Here is a 22,207-nt window from a genome sequence, read left to right as displayed (position 1 = left end):
GCTTAGCTAACTTCTTGAAGTTATTAGAAGAGAAAATTCAGCCCGAACAGTAAACGACTTTGTCATTACTTTTAGATTCATGTTCCGGACAAAATAAAAGTAAGGCAATGTTGGCATTCTTGTCATCTTACATTCAAGGAAGCCATTTGTTTGACGTGATTCAGTTTGTATTTCCCATAAGAGGACATTCTTACTTACCTGTGTCGAGTCTTCGAGCATATAGAAAGGGATATAGGAATTACGAAAATATAGTAAGTCCAGCAGGATTCAGAATACATTTGGAAAGGTGAAGAAATATGGAGAGGATTGGGTCTGTAAGGATTTCAGGAAATTTTCCAAGCATGTTTTTACATAATTTCTGCCAATAACACTTTCACACGTTCGTGTCTCGCGATTCTGTCAAGAATATAAATCCATCGGCCATAGGAATACCTATTCAGGCCTGAACTCATACTCGAACGTATTGAAAAGGAACTTAAAACAACCTTCAGTACTGCTTCTACTGTCCCCAGTATCAACTGTATCAGTTATGAGATGAGGTAAGATGTAAGAAGGTTATATAAATCTATAGCCCTCAGTGACAGTGAACGAGCTTTCTATGACGAAGCACTCAGAACTGTCCGTTCAGAGAATCAAGAGGTACCGATCTTTGATGTAAATGAAGAGAAACCATTGCTTTAAAACGATATTAAAGAAGGTTATATTTTCACTGGCACTGAGAACGATGATCATAGTGGATACAAGTAGACTTATTCTATGTTTGTTCAGCAGGGCATTGAGCAATAGTTTACAAAAACTAGTGATAAGTCTTACGAACAGATACTAACAAGGCGAAGAACAAGAATACTTTTATACAGTAATGAAAGTGAGCGACAATTAGTATTAATGTATAAGAATATGGAATGATTATTGTCCATGTAGGAATGTATTGTGGCGTACTTAACGTCCATTATATTTCATCTCTCTGCGCTTCCTTTTATCGAATGTATAATTAAGTGGAATTTTGAAATAAATGTTACTCTTCGGGTGCCAATTAGGCCCTAAACCTAAATCATACATCCATATATCTTATTTTCATGCATCCCAATACCTACTACATATACAATTATAATAAAGTATAATTAAAATAAAATAAAAGCGAAATAAGTTTTTCGTTCCAGCAAAAAAGCATTAAAATGACTTGGGTCGAGTTTGGAAGAGAAAGCCCCTCAGTTGGTTCATTTCAGTTCCACTGGCTGATCTTATGCTTCGTGATTACGGTGAATTTTGTAGGAAACCTTCCTTCCTTCCTTCCTTCCTTCCTTCCTTCCTTCCTTCCTTCCTTCCTTCCTTCCTTCGTTCCATAACGCAAAAAGGGAGGAAGGGTGACCACAATTTGTGCATTTGATAAAGAAAAGATGCTGGTCTCCCTGTGTCCAAAAAAAGTGCAAAAGTGTACTTTGCTTTCGACCATGCATTATGACAAAACTGCAGGCGAAGTTACTTAAAAGGCCAACAATGATCCCTCTTTATAATGAAACAAAGGCGGGGGCCGATATATTCAATCTACTCAACCATGCACATTCAATATCACGAAAGACACGCAGATATTTCTATGGTATTTTACACGTACATCTATCAGGAGTGAATGCGATGGTAATATATGGAATCGCAAAAAGGAAGGTAACGTAGTAAGAAGGAAATGTCTTCAGACTCTAGGGCACTAGCTTCCTAGATCTTGCATATAACAATGCACCAAACTGTATGTAAAATCCTTCCTAGAGAACTAAGGACGACAATATGCAATATAGCTTGAGAAATTATGTTCAATGAAGAAGTGAATCCACCACCACCGAATCCTAAATAAGGCCTATGTTCTCTGTGCCCTCGTTCAAATGACCGTAAGGAGAGACCAAACTGTGTGAAATATCAAAACTTCATCTGTGCAGAACACAAGCGGGATATTTGTCCAAATTGCCTCGAAATGCCTGTTCAATGTTATATCTAGCATGTTAATAGTCCGTTTCTCAGCATTAATTATGACCGTGCATGTATGTTTACGTAAAATGAGAAACATATAGAGATATTCATTGGGGTGCTGTAGCACTCCTTGTATGCACTTATGCATGCCAGATTAACGTACGTCATGTAGGGTGAACTTTAAATAGCAAAACAGTTTTGCTTCTGTTAAGTTAAAGGTAGATATGTTTCAGGAACTCAAATCGGAGTCAATCACAAACATATAAATAACAGCTTTAGAGCCCAATAGCAAGAGCACAAAGAGTATATGGCAATGTTATTGCTTTGTAAACCGGCAGCTCCTATGCAAATATAATAACGGTAATATAAATAAATAATCGCAAGTGCTCAACGTCCCAGCCACTGCTAATGGCCTTGAATGCGGCAGTTAATAGATCAATGAGTCATTTTAGAGACTGTTCTATGGTAGCAACAAAGGGGAATCACTCTAAGTCCCAACAGCAGTCAGGAGTGACCATTCAATAAACACAGTTACTACCACAAATAGGACGAAAAATCTGATAGAAAGATATTCTTCAAAATAGTCCCCCCCCCCCCACCCGGAATAGAGAATGAATTGTGAAAGAATTTAAAAAGCTTAGTTTTACAATTTGTTTTACGTTGCACCAACGCAGATGGGTCTTATGGTGACGATGGGGTACGAAGGGGCTGGGTATGGAAAGAGTGTGACCCTGGCCTTGATAAAGATTACAGACCCAGAATTTGGCTTGTGTGTAAATGGTGAACCACGCAAAACCATCTTCATGGCTACCGACAGTAGGATTCGAAACCACTATCCTTCATATGCAAACCGACATTTAAGTGACCCAAATAGCGTACGTAACTTGCTCGGCAAGAATTTAAATTCCTGCGGTAAATTGAAAATTCTGGAGTTGCTTTAGACTTGGACTTAAATCCAGCCGCCAGCTAGATACTTTAACTAGATATACAAAAATGCAAATACCACCGCCGGAATAGTCCTTTCAACACTTATACAATTTAATAACGAGGGACCCGTCTCCAAAAGGCAACATAATAATAGAAAAGTCCTACAAGATGCAGGGTAACCCTATAAATCTTCGAGAAAAATCTAAAGCGAGTGAAATTCAGGCTCAGCCCAGGAAGTACAATAACATTGTGAGCGCCACTTCGACTATACCTACTCTTAATGGAGACTGAGGCAGTATTTATATGCTTCTTATTTGTAATCCGCATGCCGGTTAAATAAAAAAGTGTACTTTCATTATTGTTTCGGTTTTTGGCACCATTTAAGAACATTTTGTTTCGTTTTAAACTTAGAAGTCGTAAGTATTATTCATTATAAGATGTATTTAATACGCTACTCAGACTATTAGGAGAGTTGTATTTCATATTTAAACTGTTCAGATATTGACAAAATGAAATTAGCTACACAAATGAATAGATCTTTTATTCGTTTATTACAGTCGTAAGTTGTTAAGAAATGCTTTCAACAATAACGTTGTAACCACCGCACACTTACAACGTTGTTGCTCTGTAACATAATTATTTTCAAACATGGTGTTCTGATAGAGAATTTTAGCTACGTGAAATTCTCAGCGACGTTGTTTTTTGTCGGTAATTTTATAATATTTATACCTGGAGTACGAGAGAAACGAATCGCACGCAGAAATAGTTTGTCCTTGCAACTGTAAAAGTTCTCTCATGCAATGTTGTTGGAGAGGACCCGTTCAACTATTGATTTTAGACAACTGAACGAATGTCGGGTCAAGAGCAGAACGTTGGTTTCTCTGTTTGCTTTATGTGCGCCGAACTCAGCCATCTGTAATAACACTAACCTGTACACTTGCTATGACATATAATTCTATTTTTGGTATACCATCCATAAGCCAATCAGGCCTGTAAGGTTCCACTTGTTTCAATCTTCAATGGCGGTTCTGTGTACGACTTGCTGATTTTCGGTCCGTGAAGGCGTCCAAAAACGATCTTTAAGCCATTACAGGCATATTGAATAGTGTTCATGCCTTGAAAACAACTCTGTTCAAGCAGTGTGCATTGCGTTGAAAACTATTAATGATCCCTTGACGACAGAACTTTGAATTGTCTACAAAGAAGAACTCTTGTCCAAAATAACAGCAATACGGTTCAACAATATGTTGGAGGATGTCGTTCCAGTTTTAAGGAACCTCTCGTTTGCCTTGTATAACCAAGAGCTAAGGAATGAGACTCGTTCTACTCCAAATCATCCATTCGCTGACCAGCTACTGAATCTGCAATAGTGCGCTGTAGACAATCTATCTTCCATCTCCGGTGACCATCCGCCTTAAAACACAGTTACGCTTCGTTATATTTCGGTAGAGAAAATATCGATCCATCAACTTTTTGTATTAGATTTACATTAACTCAAACGCAAGAACAAAATGTCATCGCAGAAATGGGGAATTGATGAGATATAAAGTGATATCCAAAAATCATTCATATAATTTAAGAGGAAAATGTAGGGATATGAGTATTAGAGGAGACTAACTCTGGCTTTCTCAGTCCAAGAAGGATATTTTCAGCAAAGGAGTCGGATTATTATTATTATTATTATTATTATTATTATTATTATTATTATTATTATTATTATTATAAAAAGAAGAGGATAAAACGAATATCATAGATTAGGGTCACGTCAGTTTAGAGCTAGACAACTAGTCTATGATATATACACTTTACTGTATGTTTCTTAAGAAGGACGCCATTCTATTTCCGTGTCGACTAAGGTAATACAACAAGTGTTTGGAGATAACAAACATGCTGTATCAGAGCTGTTTAGGTTAAGTACAAAAAAGTTTTCCTACTCTATTAGTGTCAATAACGGACTTCAAAACTGATATAATTTGTCACTTTTGCATAATATCGCCCATTCACAATCATTGAAAAATTTACATAACGTAAGACATTATCTGAAAATCCCTAAATAATAAACGCTCACCGAAAAACTGAGTTTAATTTATCCCAGAAACTCTTTCTAAATCACGTTCGTGATATTGCCTTTTGGGGGCAAGATGACCATGTGACATAGAACTGTACATTTGTACAAATGAACACATTTTAAAACTGATTTGATAGAATCCGAGAATGTTCTTGTGGAACGAAACACGTCATTCGGTTATTAATGGGTTCTTTTATAGGTAAGTTATAGTGTTCTAATTTCTATACTTCGTGCTTCGACACACTCTATAGACTTATTGGTTTTATTGACTACCAAGATTTACCCGCGGCTTCGCTGGCGTGGATTTCGTAATTTGTTAAAAGTAATCGTTCTTTGGCAATGTACTAAGACATTATCTGAAAATCCCTAAATAATAAACGCTCACCGAAAAACTGAGTGTCATTTATCCCAGAAACTCTTTTTAAACCACGTTCGTGATATTGCCTTTTGGGACTCAGATGACATGTGACATAGAACTGTACATGTGAGAAACAGACTTCTCTCAAGTCGAAAAAAGAACACGTTTCTTTATTTTTAAAAGAGATTCCAAATACCTTTTTCTACGCCTGTAACATCTTCAGTTTTTGAAATATAAGTATCCCCATAAAATAATTCAACCCCTTTATCTATCCACCCCCATACTCACCCTACCTAAATGGCTTTCCGAAAACAGAACAAAAATGCATGTTCCGTCATTTTTAAAGAAGATTCCAAATATTAATTTTGATGTCTGCAACATGTTACATTTTTGACATGTACTGTAGATGTACCGATACTAATTTTAAAAATTCACCCGCTTGTTTCAAATCGTTTCACCCCTGACGTGGATTTTCCGAAAACAAAAAGTTTCTTTATTTTTAAAGGAGATGCCAAAAAAAAAAACAGTTTTCACGTCTGCAATATCTTCATTTTTCGAGATATAAGTATCCTCATAAAAGGAATTCAACTTCTTCTTCACTTCTTTCCACCCCTCTCCCCTTAAGTGGACTTTCCGAAAACAATAAATATGCGTCTCTTTATTTTTAAAGGATATTCAAAATACCAACTTTCACGTCCGTAACATCTTCAGTATCTGACATATAAGTATCCTCATAAACGGAATTAAACTCCTTTACTTATTTTCACCCTCTCCCCTTAAGTCGATTTTCCGAAAACAAAGGTCTAAGTGTTTCCTTATTTTTCACAGGAGATTCCAAATACCAATTTTCACGTCTGCAACATATTTAGTTTTTTTTGGTATACGTATCCTCACACAATAATTGAATTAAGTTTTCAATTCTTTCACCCCCCTTAAGTGTATTTCCCGAAAACTGTACGTGTTTATTTACTTTTAAAGGAGATTCCAAATAACAGTTTTCATGTCTGTAACATCTTCAATTTTTTAGATATACGGTAAGTATCCTCGTAAAAGGTATCCAACGATTTTGCCCTCTTTTCACTCCCCATAAGGGAATTTTCCAGAAACAAAACAATACGTGTTTCTTTATTTTTAAAGGAGATTATAAATACCAATTTTTACGTCTGTAAACTGTTAAGTTTTTGAGATATAGATATGCTAATTGAAACAATTCACCCCCCTTTTTGCCCCTTAGCGACGGAACATCCTCCCTTAGTAAGAACCTCCACTCTAATATAAATGTACCCCCAAAATTCCATTTTGTTTTTGACCAGTAGTTTTGGCTCGGCGAGGATGAAACAGTCAGTCAGTCAGTCAGTCAGTCAGTCAGTCAGTCAGTCAGTCAGTCAGTCAGTCAGTCAGTCAGTTAGGGCCTGTTATTTTACATATATAAGTTTATATTATTATTACATCTATGATTTTGTCACCGTTCATCTCAGCGACCCTAAAAAGTCGACACTTATGGACCGACACATATTCTTCTTCTCCTTCTTCTTCCTTTTCTTCTTCGTCGTTTAGGCCTACGATGGACCACGTGGTTCTTAACTCTGGTGAGCTCTTTTCTTCCTCTTAGTCCAGTATTCCTTCATTCTAGCGGTACGGATGTCTTTTCTTCCTTGAGTCCATTTCACTCCTACTCCTGGACGCAGTGATTTAGCTGTTAGTGACTGGAGAGAGTCAGATGTCTTGACTAACATTCTGAACTTATCTAGGTTGTAAATGTCAATGTGATCAATGTTTAGGTATTGTAGGTCTTTCCGAACTAAATTCGTCCATTTGGCATTTGTTGCTTTCCCTCTAGATACAGTGTTGAAGATCCTTGAAGTGAGTCTCTGGCTATCCATCCTGACTACATGACCATAGTACATTAGTCTTCTCTTCCTCATAGCTGTTATAATGCTCTCTATTTTACTGTACAATTCCTTGTTGTGCCTGATTCTGTACCCATCTCCTTCCTTAATGGGACCCATAATCCTTCTGAGGATCTTTCGCTCTTTCAGTTCCAGTTTTCTGAGTTGTCCTTTCCGGGTCATGTTTATACACTCTGAGGCATACAGTACAGATGGTCTTACTACGGTGTTGTAGTGTCTAAGTTTAAGATTCAAGGAGAGAAATTTACACTTTTATATGTTCTTACAGAGATGATAAGCTCCTTCTAATTTAGTGCATCTACTCTTCATTGCAAGGTCCTCACTGACATTTGGGGTTATCCATTCTTCAAGATATTTGAATGAGTTGGCCTTGTGTATTATTTGGTCCCCCAAAGAAATGAAGTTGGGTGCTTCTCTGATGGTGGTCAGATATTCTGTTTTATTGACAGCGATCTTCAGCCCTACTTTAGCTGCTATGCGTTCTAGGGAGGATAGCTGGTACGTAGCCTCTTCCATACTTGAAGCTAAGAGTGTGAGGTCATCTGCGAAGGCTAAGCAAGTGACTGTTAACCTGTCTTTCTTGTAGCCGATTTTTAATCCAGAGTTGTCAGCTAGTGTGTTCGTTCATTCCCGAATGACCTTTTCCAGCAGAAAGTTAAACAGGATGGGGGACAAACCATCTCCTTGTCTAACACCTGTTTTGATCTCGAAGCTATTTAATTATACCCCTCTGAATTTGACTTTGGACATGGTGTTCGTTAATGTAGCCTTCACAAGATTCAAAGTCTTCTTATCCAGTCCCATTTCAGTCAACGTCTTAAAGAGGGACTGTCATTCTACCGAGGCCTTCTGGAAGTCAACAAAAATTGCTACATAGGGTGAAGTGCTGAGGTATCTGTAGGTAAAGATAGTTTTCAGGTTCAGAATCTGCTCTGTGCATGACCTTGACTTCCTAAATCCAGCTTGGTGCTCTCCTATGCAGGAATATAATTGTGCCTCCACTTTTTAAGCAATGATTTGGAGAAGATTTGTAAGTCACTGATAGGAGAGAGACCCCTCTATAGTTATTAGGGTCTAACTTGTCTCCTTTCTTGTGCAGCGGCTGGATGGTAGCTGAAGTCCAATCCCTTGGTAGTGTTTCTGTTGTCCAGATGTCAGTTATGATTCTGTGGATACTTTCAATTGACTCTTCATCTGAATGTTTCCATAATTCTGCAATGATGCAATCTTCGCCTGCTGCTCTGTTAGATTTTAGTTCAGAGATGATCTGTTTGATTTCTTCTTTGGTAGGAGGAAGGGAGTCAGGGTTAATAACATTCTTGGGTTGAAATTGTAGTATTTCCTCTGGTTCTTCTGCATTGAGGAGGTCATCAAAATATTTTGCAAGGGCTGTAGTTCATGTTTGTGTGCTACTGTAGTCACGTCCCAGTTCGTGAACTACGGGCAACGGTTGAGTGGCCTAGTAAGTGGTCCTGAGAGTCGGCATACCAGTCGCTATGGAATGGGAGTGGGCATCTCGGACATATTCTGAGTCATGGTCCTCCTTGTGCTCAGGCGGCTAGGACTATAGAATTCACCGGTGGTCCATAACCCGTTAGAGGAGAGATCCTCACTTGGACTATGTGCAAGTAGGGTAGCATCCTGCTTCATGAATTTACCGACCTCAGAACATTTTAAGCAAGCCTCGGACCTATGGGAGTAATGGAGTCCCACTCCCATCTGACAGGCGAGGGACTCCTTGGAAACAACTTGGCGAACGACATGGAATTCGATGGGGAGCTATCAATATTAACGGGGCTTATGGAAGAATAGAACTGGCTGAGTCAGCAAAGAGGATGCATCTGGATGTGCTAGGAGTAAGTGATATTCGGGTAAAGGGAGTTAATAAGGAAGAGATAGGAGATTATAAAGTGTACTTGACGGGTGTTAGGAAGGGAAGGGCGGAGACTGGGGTAGGGCTCTTTATCAGGAATACCATTGCACGCAACATAGTTTCTGTTAGACACGTAAATGAGCGAATGATGTGGGTAGATTTGTCAGTTGGAGGAATTAGGACTAGAATTGTGTCCGTGTATTCACCATGTGAGGGTGCAGATGAGGATGAAGTTGGCAAGTTTTATGAAGCATTGAGTGACATCGTGGTCAGGGTGAACAACAAGGATAGAATAGTGCTAATGGGCGATTTCAATGCGAGAGTTGGGAATAGAACTGAAGGATACGAAAGGGTGATTGGTAAATGTGGGGAAGATATGGAAGCTAATGGGAATGGGAAGCGTTTGCTGGACTTTTGTGCTAGTATGGGTTTAGCTGTTACGAATACACTCTTCAAGCATAAGACTATTCACCGCTACACATGGGAGGCTAGGGGTACCAGATCCATAATAGACTATATCTTAACCGGCTTCGAATTCAGGAAACCTGTTAGGAATATACGAATTTTTCGTGGATTTTTCGATGATACAGACCACTATCTGATCTGAAGTGAACTAAGTATCTCTAGGCCTAGGGTAGAGAAAGTGAAATCTGTCTGCAAACGAATAAGGGTAGAAAATCTCCAGGACGAGGAAATTAGACAGAAGTACATGGATATGATTAGTGAGAAGTTTCGAAAAGTAGACAGTAAGCAGGTTCAGGATATAGAACGTGAATGGGTGGCATACAGGGATGCTGTGGTGGAAACTGCAAGGGAATGCCTAGGAACAACTGTGTGTAAAGATGGGAAAAGGCGAACATCTTGGTGGAATGATGAAGTGAGAGCAGCCTGTAAACGTAAAAAGAAGGCTTATCATAAATGGCTCCAAACAATGGCCGAGGAAGACAGGGATTTGTACGTAGATGAAAGAAACAGACCGAAACAAATAGTTGTTGAATCCAAAAAGAAGTCATGGGAAAATTTTGGTAATAACCTGGAAAGGCTAGGTCAAGCAGCAGGGAAACCTTTCTGGACAGTAATAAGAATCTTAGGAAGGGAGGGAAAAAGGAAATGAACAGTGTTTTGAGTAATTCAGGTGAACTTATAATAGATCCCAGGGAATCATTGGAGAGGTGGAGGGAATATTTTGAACATCTTCTCAAGGTAAAAGAAAATCATCCTGGTGGTGTTGCAAACAGCCAATCTAATAGGGAGGAGGAAAATGATGTTGGTGAGATTATGCTTGAGGAAGTGGATGGTAAAAAACCTCCATTTTCATAAGGCAGCAGGAATAGATGAAATTAGACCTGAAATGGTGAAGTATAATGGGAAGGCAGGGATGAAATGGCTTCATAGAGTAGTAAAATTAGCGTGGAGTGTTGGTAAGGTACCTTAAGATTGGACAAAAGCAATAATTGCACCTATCTATAAGCAAAGGAACAGGAAGGATTGCAACAACTATCGAGGTATCTCATTGATTAGTATACCAGGCAAAGTATTCACTAGCATCTTGGAAGGGAGGGTGCGATCAGTCGTTGAGAGGAAGTGGTTTCAGACCACAGAGAGGCTGTCAGGATCAGATTTTCAGTATGTGCCAGGTAATTGAAAAATGCTATGAGAGGAATAGGTAGTTGTGTTTATGTTTCGCAGATCTAGAGAAAGCATATGACAGGGTACCGAGGGAAAAGATGTTCACTATACTGGGGGACTATGGAATTAAAGGTAGATTATTAAAATCAATCAAAGGCATTTATGTTGACAATTGGGCTTCAGTGAGAATTGATGGTAGAATGAGTTCTTGGTTAAGGGTACTTACAGGGGTTAGACAAGGCTGTAATCTTTCACCTTTGCTGTTCGTAGTTTACATGGATCATCTGCTGAAAGGTATAAAATGGCAGGGAGGGATTCAGTTAGGTGGAAATGTAGTAAGCAGTTTTGCCTGTGCTGACGACTTGGTCTTAATGGCAGACTGTGCCGAAAGCCTGCAGTCTAATATCTTGGAACTTGAAAATAGGTGCAATGAGTATGGTATGAAAATTAGTCTCTCGAAGACTAGATGTATGTCAGTAGGTAAGAAATTCAACAGAACTGAATGTCAGATTGGTGATACAATGTTAGAACAGGTGGATAATTTCAAGTATTTAGGTTGTGTGTTCTCTCAGGATGGTAATATAGTAAGGGAGACTGAATCAAGGTGTAGTAAAGCTAATGCAGTGAGCTCGCAGTCGCGATCAGCAGAATTCTGTAAGAAGAAAGTCAGCTCCCAGACGAAACTACCTTTTGATCGGTCTGTTTTCAGACCAACTTTGCTTTACGGGAGCGAAAGCTGGGTGGACTCAGGATATCTTATTCATAAGTTAGAAGTAACAGACATGAAAGTAGCAAGAAATATTGCTGGTACAAACAGGTGGGAACAATGGCAGGAGGGTACTCGGAATGAGGAGGTAAAGGCTAATTTACGATTGAACTCGATGGATGAATCTGTACGCATAAACCGGCTTCGGTGGTAGGGTCATGTGAGGCGAATGGAGGAGGATAGGTTACTTAGGAAAATAATGGACTCTGCTATGGAGGGTAAGAGAAGTAGAGGGAGACCAAGACGACGATGGTTAGACTCGGTTTCTAACGATTTATAGATACTAGGTATAGAACTAAATGAGGCCACAACACTAGTTGCAAATCGAGGATTGTGGGGACGTTTAGTAAATTCTCAGAGGCTTGCAGACTGAACGCTGAAAGGCATAACAGTCTATAATGACAATGTATGTGTATGTAATGTAGTACAATCTTAATTGTTCATTTTCAGTTCTCCGTCTGGTCCTCGAAGGTGAAGTGTAGGGGCTGAGTAAGCGTTTGTCTGAGATTTTAGAATTTTGTACAAGTTACTGGTATCGTTTCTTTGAACGTTTTTCTCTGCCTGATCTATTATGTCGTTGTTATATTGCCTCTTAGCATTTCTGATGGTCTTGGCCGTGTTTTTTTCTGACTGTTAGGAAGGCTGTATGATTTTCCGTGTTTTTGTTGCAGTTCCATTTCACCCATGCCTGTCTTCTCTCCTCTATTGCCTTATCACATGTTGGTGTTCACCATGGGTGCTTACTCCTTCTGGTTACAAGGATGATTTCTGTTGCTGCATCAATAGTGCCTTCTGTAGGTTAGGCCAATCTGTTTTATTCTGATTATTGCTTAGGACCTTAGTAAATTTGTTGTTCTCTTTCAACTGGGCTGGATTAAATTTTGGGACTCTGGACCTGGTGTAATTGTTACCTCTGCACTTCGTAAGTGGAATGAAATTTGCTTTGACCAAAGATAGGTAGGGGTCTGAATCAATATTGTCACCTCTAAATACCTTGTCGTTCATTATTTTCTTGCTATTCCTTCTATTGATGGCAACGTGATCTAGCTGGTACTCTCCTAGCAAGGAATTGGGACACCTCCAGGTCTTGGCTTCTCGGAGGAGGTGTCTGAATGCTGCAGATTTAAGAACGAGGTTGTGATTTTTACACAGATTGATCAGCCTCTCACCATTACAATTGGTTCTCTTGTGGGTCGGGTATTCTCCGACTATGTTCTTAAACCTGCGCTACTTACCAATCTGGGCGTTAAAGTCTTCCATCAAGATGATCACGTGATGTTCTGGAATCTTATCGATTGTCTCTTCCAGTTCTTCCCAAAAGTATTCAACACTATCATTATCACTATTATTAGTATCATTGGTAAGTGCACGGAAGTTAACAATCGTGTAGGGTTTGTTGAGACTTCTGAAGGTTATAGTGGATGTTCTCCCATTTGGTGATGAGAAGGAGATAATGGAGTTGATCATTTTGTAGATGACTACGAAGCCTGTACCCAGGTGAGGCATATTCTTCATCACTCTCTGACCTGGCTGTCCCTTGTATATCCTGAAGCCTTGTAACTCAAAAGGTTCTTCGTCCGTAAATCTTTTCTCCTGTAAAGCCGCTATAAGGATGTTGTGTTTTGTTAGGACATCCAATGCATGTTTCAATTTTTCCGTTTGTAGGAGGGAATTAATGTTTATCGTTGCCAGATAGTTGATGTGTTTCTTCCTCTTACATGAAGATGCAGGCTCCCCAGAATCCGATGGCCTGCTTGCCCCACTGTGAGTGGGGGTGGATTTGTTACCACCTGGGGTGGCCGATGACCTTCGATGTTAGGCCCCTTAAAACAACAAGCAACAAACCACCTGGGGTAGATTTCCAATTAGTCGTTTGCTCCATGTTTCCAGAGTTACGAAAAAGTTTAATAGGGTTACCCGAAGGTAACGTGGTGTTTAACTATCAAGGTTGTAAGCTTTGAAGCCCCCAGCACTGATCGGTTCACTGACGCAGCTTCCCGTTGGGATTGGTTACCCAACCTTCCACTGGGTTGCTCAGCTTAACAGGGGCACCTCGTATAGGTTACGTGCTGGAGTTGTAGTGAAAGAGGCTAGTTGGGTTCTCTTGCTGAACCCAATATATTATTGTAGCAGAAGTTTGGCAACGACGCATTTCACTACCATTTGCCCAGAGTCACACAGACTCTTTTTCGATAATCTACAATACTTGATTTAACGTTGCCATGGTTACGGTGGGTCACTTCTTCAGCCGATTCCTTGAGCCGGGGTACTGAAGTGCTAATATCTCAAGAAGTGTTGGTTTTAGAGCCTTAAAATGTGGATTTCGGGTCCCGTAGGGACGTGCCGAGGTTGGTTCCTGGCATCGCGAGGCTTCAAATGAGCTCTGTCTCGTCCTTGTACGACATATTCGATATTTCGCCTATATTTGCCTATTGTGATGTACCAAAGGGTCTAAATCTAGTGAACGGTGACTTAACATGTCAAACCACTTCCATAACCTTCTCAGGAGCAATTAGAACAAAGTATGAAATTTTCAGCGAAATCAGTGTAGTAGTTTTGAGTATATAGAATACAAACAAACATTCATTTTATATATAAGATGAGAAGAAAAAATGACAATCAAAATTAATAATAGAGTTTATGAGGTATATCTCTCGTTTTCTAGGCTGTATACTCTACCTGGCAGGTGTCCTTGCCCCCTTCTTTTACCCCAGCGCAGATCAGGGTTGAATCTGTCTTATCTTGGAGAGGAAGGCCGGATTTCATACATTCTTCCCGTGAATACACATGTATTGTCGCTTGACGCATGGTGCAGGGCACACTCTTCCGATCTCCAGGCCGTGTGCTCCCAAATCCCAAAATCAAACCGTCTGTGTCTCCTTGAGATCTCTCAGCAGACAATCCAGTACGACCCAGCCTCATTCCCCAAAGATCCCATGGATTATAAGTCCACACCGGCTCTTGAACAGGTTCGCTTAGCATCACCACTCTGTTACTTGTCTCTGAAAGTGGAATGAAGTCATATATACAAGGGTATCTGAGAATAAATCATCCCAGAAACATTACACAAACCGATTATGTTCAATGTAAAAAAAATCCTTTTAAATTTTTTGACGTCAGCAAGTTTATTGCGTTATTTAATTACATAACATGAACAGAATTCGAAACACTTTGTAATGTGTTAAATTTGGAATAGGCCTACACAAAGTACTATGAATCTTTATTAACATTAAGAATTAAAAGTCAAATTTTAAAAATTAAAGCCCTGTTTTCGAATTCGTGTTTTTTGCTATTTGTTTTACGTCGCACCGACACAGATACGTCTTATGGCGACGATGGGATAGGAAAGGCCTAGGAATGGGAAGGAAGCGGCCGTGGTCTTAATTAAGGTGCAGCCCCCACGTTTACCTGGTGTGAAAATGGGAAAACACGGAAAACCGTCCTCAGGGCTGCCGACAGTGGGGTTCGAATCCACTATCTCCCGGATGCAAGCTCACAGTAGCGATCCCCTAACCGCACGGCCAACGCGCCCGGTAAAATATTCGTCTTTCAGAAAACGCATTACACTAATTAGCTCGTCATATAATGTTATCAAATTTGGGCCTACTTAGGACCACTGGGCTCGTATCTTCTCGTCACTTGGGCCTTCTGTTTTCTAATCTTCCAGTACTCCTTTATTTTCTGGCTGTGAGTCATCTTTCTTTCCTCCGTCCACATAAGTCTGCTGGTCCCTCTATTCTTCCTACCAGTAAGTGACGTTGGAAAAACTCCCCGCTGAATGGCTTGCCGAAACTGTGGGCTGTCATCTATGCACTCATGTGGGATTTCCAGTTGTTCCAGACCCGACTTGACCAAAGAGATCCACTTGTTCATGGGTGTTTTCTCTCTATCTGCCACAGCGAAGATCCTGCTGGTAAGTCTGCAGGGTTCCATGTGGGTTAGGTGCCCAGAAAAGACCAGGCACCGTTTCCTTATATTCATGACGATATCTACCTGCTGTTCATATAGCTCATCAATGTGCCGAATTCTGTAGGTGTCTTCCTCTTCTCTTACGGATCCCAGTATTCTCCTCAGGATTTTACTTTCCTTGAGTTCTAGTTTCCTGAGAGGGCCTTTCCTGGTCCTCACAAGGCACTCAAAGGCGTAGAGCACGTGGTTTTACTATTGCATTATAGAGCCTGAGTTTGAGGTTTTTGTAGAGGTACTTTAATGCGAAGATGCTTCTGAAGGAGTGATAGGCCATCTCAAACTTGGTGCACCTGCTGCCTTTGGCTAGGTTTTCACTCTGGTTTGCTGAGATCAACTCTTCTAGGTACTTGACAGCCGGGACCTTTCTGATGGTGTTGTATTCTAGTAGTAATGTTGAAGGAGTTTCCTTAATATTGGTCATGAATTCAGTCTTCCTGATGTTGATCTTCAAGTCAGCCCTAGCCGTTACAATTTTTAGGCTCTGTAGGTCATGGGTAGCCTCCTCTATATCGTTAGATTTTATGGTAAGCTCGCCGGCAAACGCTAGGCATGAGATATTAAGATTGTCTTTCTTGTACCCTAGCTTCAGTCCTGCTCCTGTTGGTAATGTTGCAGACCATTCCCTTCTCCAGGGTATGTGAGATATGCAAAATAGTCCATCTCCTTGCCTGACTCCTGTCCTGATAGAGAAGCTCTCAGTTAGTTCACCTCTGAACTCGACCTTAGAAGTGGTGTCCTTCAAGATGGCGTGGACTTATTTTAATGCCTTCTCATCAAGGCCAAGTTCTCGCAGGGTGAAGAAAAGGGTCTTTCTGTCCACCGAACGGTATGGTTTCCGGAGATCTACTAAGACAACTACGCAGGGATGTCCCCTTCGACACTATTAGGTGAGAATGGTCTTGAGATTTTGTATCTGCTCTGGGCAAGGTCCACTGGCCCGGAAGCCGGCCTGATATTCACTTAATTGAGAGTCTAGTTGGCTGGTAACTGTAGCGAACAGGGCTACAGAAAGAACTTGTAATAAAGAGTTACCTCTGTAATTATTGAGGTCCGTCTTGTTTCCCTTCTTGTGAAGTAGGTGTACGACAGCTGACGTCCGCCCTTCCGGTAAGGTCTTTGTTGTCCATATATCTTGTAAGACCTGGTGGATGCTCTGCAGGGACTGTTCGTCTGTGTATTTACACATCTATGCCACTGTATCATCTTCACACGTGGCCGCGTTATTTAGGTTCTTGATTATATCTTCCATTTATTTCCTGTCGGGTGGTTGAGAATCAGGGTTCCTGGTTGATGGTTCACGGAAGATTCGTCTTTCGCTAAATTCTTCTGTGTTCAGGAGATTCTGGAAAGAGTCTGCAAGAATATTGGTGCAGTCGCTTTTGATCAGTTGAATCTTCCCGTCCTGCCCACGAAGAAGTGAGATGGGGCAGTGTACTGGGTCGCCTATTCATTCAGTCCCTTGTACAGGTCTCTAGATTTGTTTCCCTGGAAGTCTTCTGCTTGTTGCAGCAGCGCTCGTAGGTAACTCCTCTTGGCTCTGCGTACGGTGTTTGCTGTTGCCTTTCTTTATGTGATGAAGCCCTCATGGTTTGGCTCATTCTTGTGCTGGTTTCACCTGATCCAGGCTCTACGCCTTTCTTCTATGGCCACCAAAGACGTGGGCGACATCCATAAGAGCTTTATGTAGGGCTGGCCGACCTTCTTTCTGTGTATTCTTCCTGGGTGTATCCTGAAAGGCGCAGTTTTCATCACGTAGTCGCAGAGTGTCGAACCTGGGTATTCTAGAGCTTCTTGGGTGTTTTTCTGTTTTTCTCAAGGGTTTGAAATTAGCCTTGGCAAGTGAAAGGTAATGATCGGAGTCTATGTTCGTTCGTCGCGATACCTTGACGTTTAGTATCTCTCTATTATATTGTCTATCTATTGCCACATGATCAATCTGACATTCGCCTAGCATATGGTTTGGGCTCTTTCAGGTCTTGGCCTTCCTAGGGAGACGTTTGAAGACTGTTGATTTTGAAACCAAGTTGTACTTATCACAGAGTTCTATGAGACGCTATATATTCCTGTTTGTTCTCTTCTGTGCTGGGGAAAGGCCTACTATCCTTCGGTATTTCCGTTCCTTGCCAACTTGCGCTTTAAAGTCACCCATGAATATGGTGGAGTAATGAGATGGAATCTTGTCTAGTATTTATTCTAGGGAGTCCCAGAAATGCTCAACTATTTCCGTACCTTGCCGGCTGGTGTACTTTGTGGGTTCATGGAAGGTCACTATGGTGTATGCTCTCTTACATGATCGAAATGACAGTGAGGAAGATCTTACGTTAGGTGAAGTGTAATCTAAAATATGATCGACCATGCAGCGATGCACTGCAAAATCTGTGCCTAGGTTTGGGAATGTACTCAGCACTCTTTCACCTGGTTTTCCCTTGCAGATTCTACAAGCTTCTTACTCTATGGCATCTTCGTCTGGAAGCCGCGTATCTTGGAGCGCTGCTATCTTGGTGTAGTATTTGTCTAGTACGTCAAGTGTCTGTTTTAGCTTACCCACTTTAAGAACGGAGTTGATGTTTACAGTAGCTAGGTAGGTGAAGTTTCTCTTGTTCTTCAGTTTTGTTTGTGTAGAGTTTGTAATGGTGGAATACATAAAGGTGTAGGTTCCCCAGAAACCGATGACTTGATTGCTCCATTTTCAGTGGTGGTGGATTTAATACCACCTGGGGTATTTTTTTCTGAAACAGGTTTTCTCCGTGCTCCGATTTCTACGAGAATTGTAGAGGGGTGGTTACCTAAAAGATAACAAATGTTTAACTATAAAGGTTGTAAGCCTTGAAGACCTCAACAAGTATCGGCTCACTGACTCATCTTCGAGCTGGGATTGGTTACCCAACCTTCCACTGTGTTGCATGGCTTAACATGGGCATTGCGTGTATGTTACGTGCTGAAGTTATTTTTTTAAATTTTATTTCTGACAGAGTTACTCCTCATGATTCCCTTTTAACACTTAATAAAATTACAATAATATATAATACAATAGTTTCAAATGTAAATAAAACCTTTCAAACACAAACACAAAACACACTAACATTAAAACTATTTTACAGTAATATGGAGTATAAACCCATGTGCTAAACTAATATAAGAAATATACGGAAATATATTATCTAACCAAACACACACTATCATCAACTTTTCGTGTTTCACACATGTTTAACTCGATATGCCGGTGAAAATGTTCTCATTATTAATTCGAATAAAATGTAAGCAATATTTCTTGGACAAACTAGACTCACAACTAAACTCAAAAGCAGCAACAACCCCAACTTAGAGCTGAATGGTGTTAATACAACTTTCTCAAAGGCAGTAAATAAACCTCCGTACCATTACGACTGAAAATCTAAATCGCAATGAACTTACTATAACGAGTATATGCAGGAGAGTACATGCTTCTCTTCGTCCTCTCAAGTATCAATAATTACATCTCCCATTAAATCTAAAAATTAGATTGATTCAGACACTCATATTTCCGTAATTCAAATTATCAATGCGATTATTGGACAGACCAGGAAGCTACAAAAAGCATTTTATTTATGTATAAGATCCATATAATTTTATTAAATTACTCCACTCACGTAACACCCTATTTTGAAAGACTAAGCTGGTTAAAATTCAGCGAAATATGTAAGATACACACAATTACTCTAGTTTATAGACGTGAATGAATCAAACCCCGCTACCTTTTTGTCTCTGCTTAACTCACTTCCTTCCTGTCAACGACCGTAATACACTCTCCAGCCCCCGTACTATCGCCATTCCCAACAACAAAACTATTATTTTCAACCGGTCGTTCCAAGTGTCGGGTGTCAGGCTTTGGAACTCTATTCCAGTGAATATTAGAAAATTTAAGACCTTGAAGAACTTTAGATCTGCTTGCCGGAATTACTTCTTAAACTATAAAACTGCCCGAGATAATGATGTATGATTGCGTGAGTAAATGGTTATATTTTTTATTAAACATTTAAGTAAGACTATGTAGGTATACTTACAGTAGTTAAACTAATTAAGCTGTATTGGTAGTGTAAGAATATTATCGTAATTAGATGTACGTTTTCGTTTGTAATATACCATGATCATAATTTTATATTATGGTTAAGTGTAAGAGAGTGCCGGGAGGCATAACTTCGCCATTAATAAAGACATTTATAATAATAATAATACTAATAATAATAATAATAATAATAATATGTTGAATTGAAATATTTGAAATATACACAAAATAAAGACTAAACCGTAACAATCAAGCTAGTAGAGCATGGCACAAGCAGTATTTTAATCATCTGGACACTGGCAAAGGAAAGCGATGCATTTCTTGTCTATTATCTATGTTTCTTTTGCACTGAAATGAAGATTCATGACGTAATATTATTCTGGGAAGAAACCAAAATAAATTATCATGAAGTTTCTTGCTGTAATTAAGAGTGAAGGTAAATATAAGATGGTGGATCCTTATTTCGTTGAACGATAAAGAAATTGCAACGTACGCCTTTGAAATGAATTCAATTTTATCCTAATTGTGCTTGTGGTCTGGCAAACATATAAAAAATACCATGATAAAGGGAGAGGAGTGGCTCAGAAAAACACAACGCAGAGTGTAATTAACACTATGATGGCAATCACTATTAACTACTGTACATTATTTAGAAACATTATTTCTCTCTCCTACTGTATTTTAAAACAATCTTGCATAATGCAGGGTCATAAGAAAAGAATATCAACGATGTAAAAATTTGCTACCTCAAAGACTTTGACATTGACCGGGTGAAGTAATGAATAGCGCGTCTGCACGTATGCTGTTTAGTGAGGCCAGTATGGTGTGGACCGTTGAGCAAAAAGCCCACGGGGGACGTTTATGCTCAAGACGTTTGTTTTCCCTCAGATGCAACAAATCGAACAAGAAACCAGTGTCCGTGTTATTTGCATACAAGGGGGGGGGGGGGTGCCACCACATTTCAAATCAAATATACGTAACGCAATGAAATGAAATAAAATGAATGACCTCTGATGAGGTTCATATCAGGAGGGTCATCCGGTCGTTAAAGATCGCAACGAAGAGAAACGGGACAAAAGTTAGACATACAAGCACGAGATAAAACGCCATCCGCTAAGTTTGAGGAATGCCATCTTAAAAAATGTTTACGTTGGATGGTTCGTTGTACACGTTTCTATGGTAGACGTATGAATCCGCCGAGGTGGAACTTCGTATGCTTGGTTCTTTCTCGACAAAATAAGTCTCATTTCTTTTCATGCATATTATATCATTAAGGTCATCTATTGGCATATGACTTAAACAAGTGAACAGTTTAAAAGTTTTCGCGTACTGAATGCAGTAACAGAAAAAGATATCTTTTATTAAGGTTGTTTATAGTCGCTTTAACTCCAAGGTCTTACTGCGATTCTTAATAATAATAATAATAATATTGTAATTTTAAAAATATAATTATAATGTATGTAAATTTATTAGATTTTGGAGTACAAACCAGTGTCTATGAGGAAGTTGATGACTTGATGACTCGGTGCTGGAGAAGCCGGTTTCACTTCCATTGTTAATCGTTATAATGGCAGATTTAATGAGTGAATTAGAATCTGGTGATTATTTATCGGGAGATTACGTTAGTTGTTTGTTTCACGATATTTTCCCCAGAGAAAGTTTAAGACCACAAAATGCTTTTCCTTTTCAATGGACCTTGGAGCTTTGGACTTAGTTACCGGCAATACGTCCATACAAACAGATTATAATTCGAGTAAATATCAAAACATTGATTATGTCATGCACTGTATATGTGTTTATCATGATGGCTTCAAAAAACGTTTCTATGGTAGAGGTATGAATCCGCTGAGGTGGAACTTCGTATGCTTGGTTCTTTCTCGACAAAATAAGTCTCATTTCTTTTCATGCATATTATATCATTAAGGTCATCTATTGGCATATGACTTAAACAAGTGAACAGTTTAAAAGTTTTCGCGTACTGAATGCAGTAACAGAAAAAGATATCTTTTATTAAGGTTGTTTATAGTCGCTTTAACTCCAAGGTCTTACTGCGATTCTTAATAATAATAATAATATTGTAATTTTAAAAATATAATTATAATGTATGTAAATTTATTAGATTTTGGAGTACAAACCAGTGTCTATGAGGAAGTTGATGACTTGATGACTCGGTGCTGGAGAAGCCGGTTTCACTTCCATTGTTAATCGTTATAATGGCAGATTTAATGAGTGAATTAGAATCTGGTGATTATTTATCGGGAGATTACGTTAGTTGTTTGTTTCACGATATTTTCCCCAGAGAAAGTTTAAGACCACAAAATGCTTTTCCTTTTCAATGGACCTTGGAGCTTTGGACTTAGTTACCGGCAATACGTCCATACAAACAGATTATAATTCGAGTAAATATCAAAACATTGATTATGTCATGCACTGTATATGTGTTTATCATGATGGCTTCAAAAAACGTTTCTATGGTAGAGGTATGAATCCGCTGAGGTGGAACTTCGTATGCTTGGTTCTTTCTCGACAAAATAAGTCTCATTTCTTTTCATGCATATTATATCATTAACGTCATCTATTGGCATATGACTTAAACAAGTGAACAGTTTAAACGTTTTCGCGTACTGAATGCAGTAACAGAAAAAGATATCTTTTATTAAGGTTGTTTATAGTCGCTTTAACTCCAAGGTCTTACTGCGATTC

At 39.4% G+C, this 22,207-nt stretch overlaps 1 protein-coding gene across 1 annotated transcript in view; it reads right to left on the bottom strand.

Moving 5' to 3' along the window:
• LOC136866730 (trypsin) overlaps positions 1-22,207 on the bottom strand; it is a 142,205-nt gene that overhangs the window by 27,510 nt on the left and 92,488 nt on the right. The window contains exon 4 of the mRNA XM_068226825.1: positions 14,170-14,492. Within this exon, the coding sequence (XP_068082926.1) occupies positions 14,170-14,492 (323 nt within the window). The remainder of the gene's footprint in view (positions 1-14,169; positions 14,493-22,207) is intronic.

The sequence above is a fragment of the Anabrus simplex genome, chromosome 3, assembly GCF_040414725.1.
Source record: "Anabrus simplex isolate iqAnaSimp1 chromosome 3, ASM4041472v1, whole genome shotgun sequence".
In the NCBI taxonomy this organism is placed as follows: domain Eukaryota; kingdom Metazoa; phylum Arthropoda; class Insecta; order Orthoptera; family Tettigoniidae; genus Anabrus; species Anabrus simplex.
The sequence above is the reverse complement of the archived record's forward strand: the minus strand, read 5'-3'. Positions and strand labels throughout refer to the sequence as shown.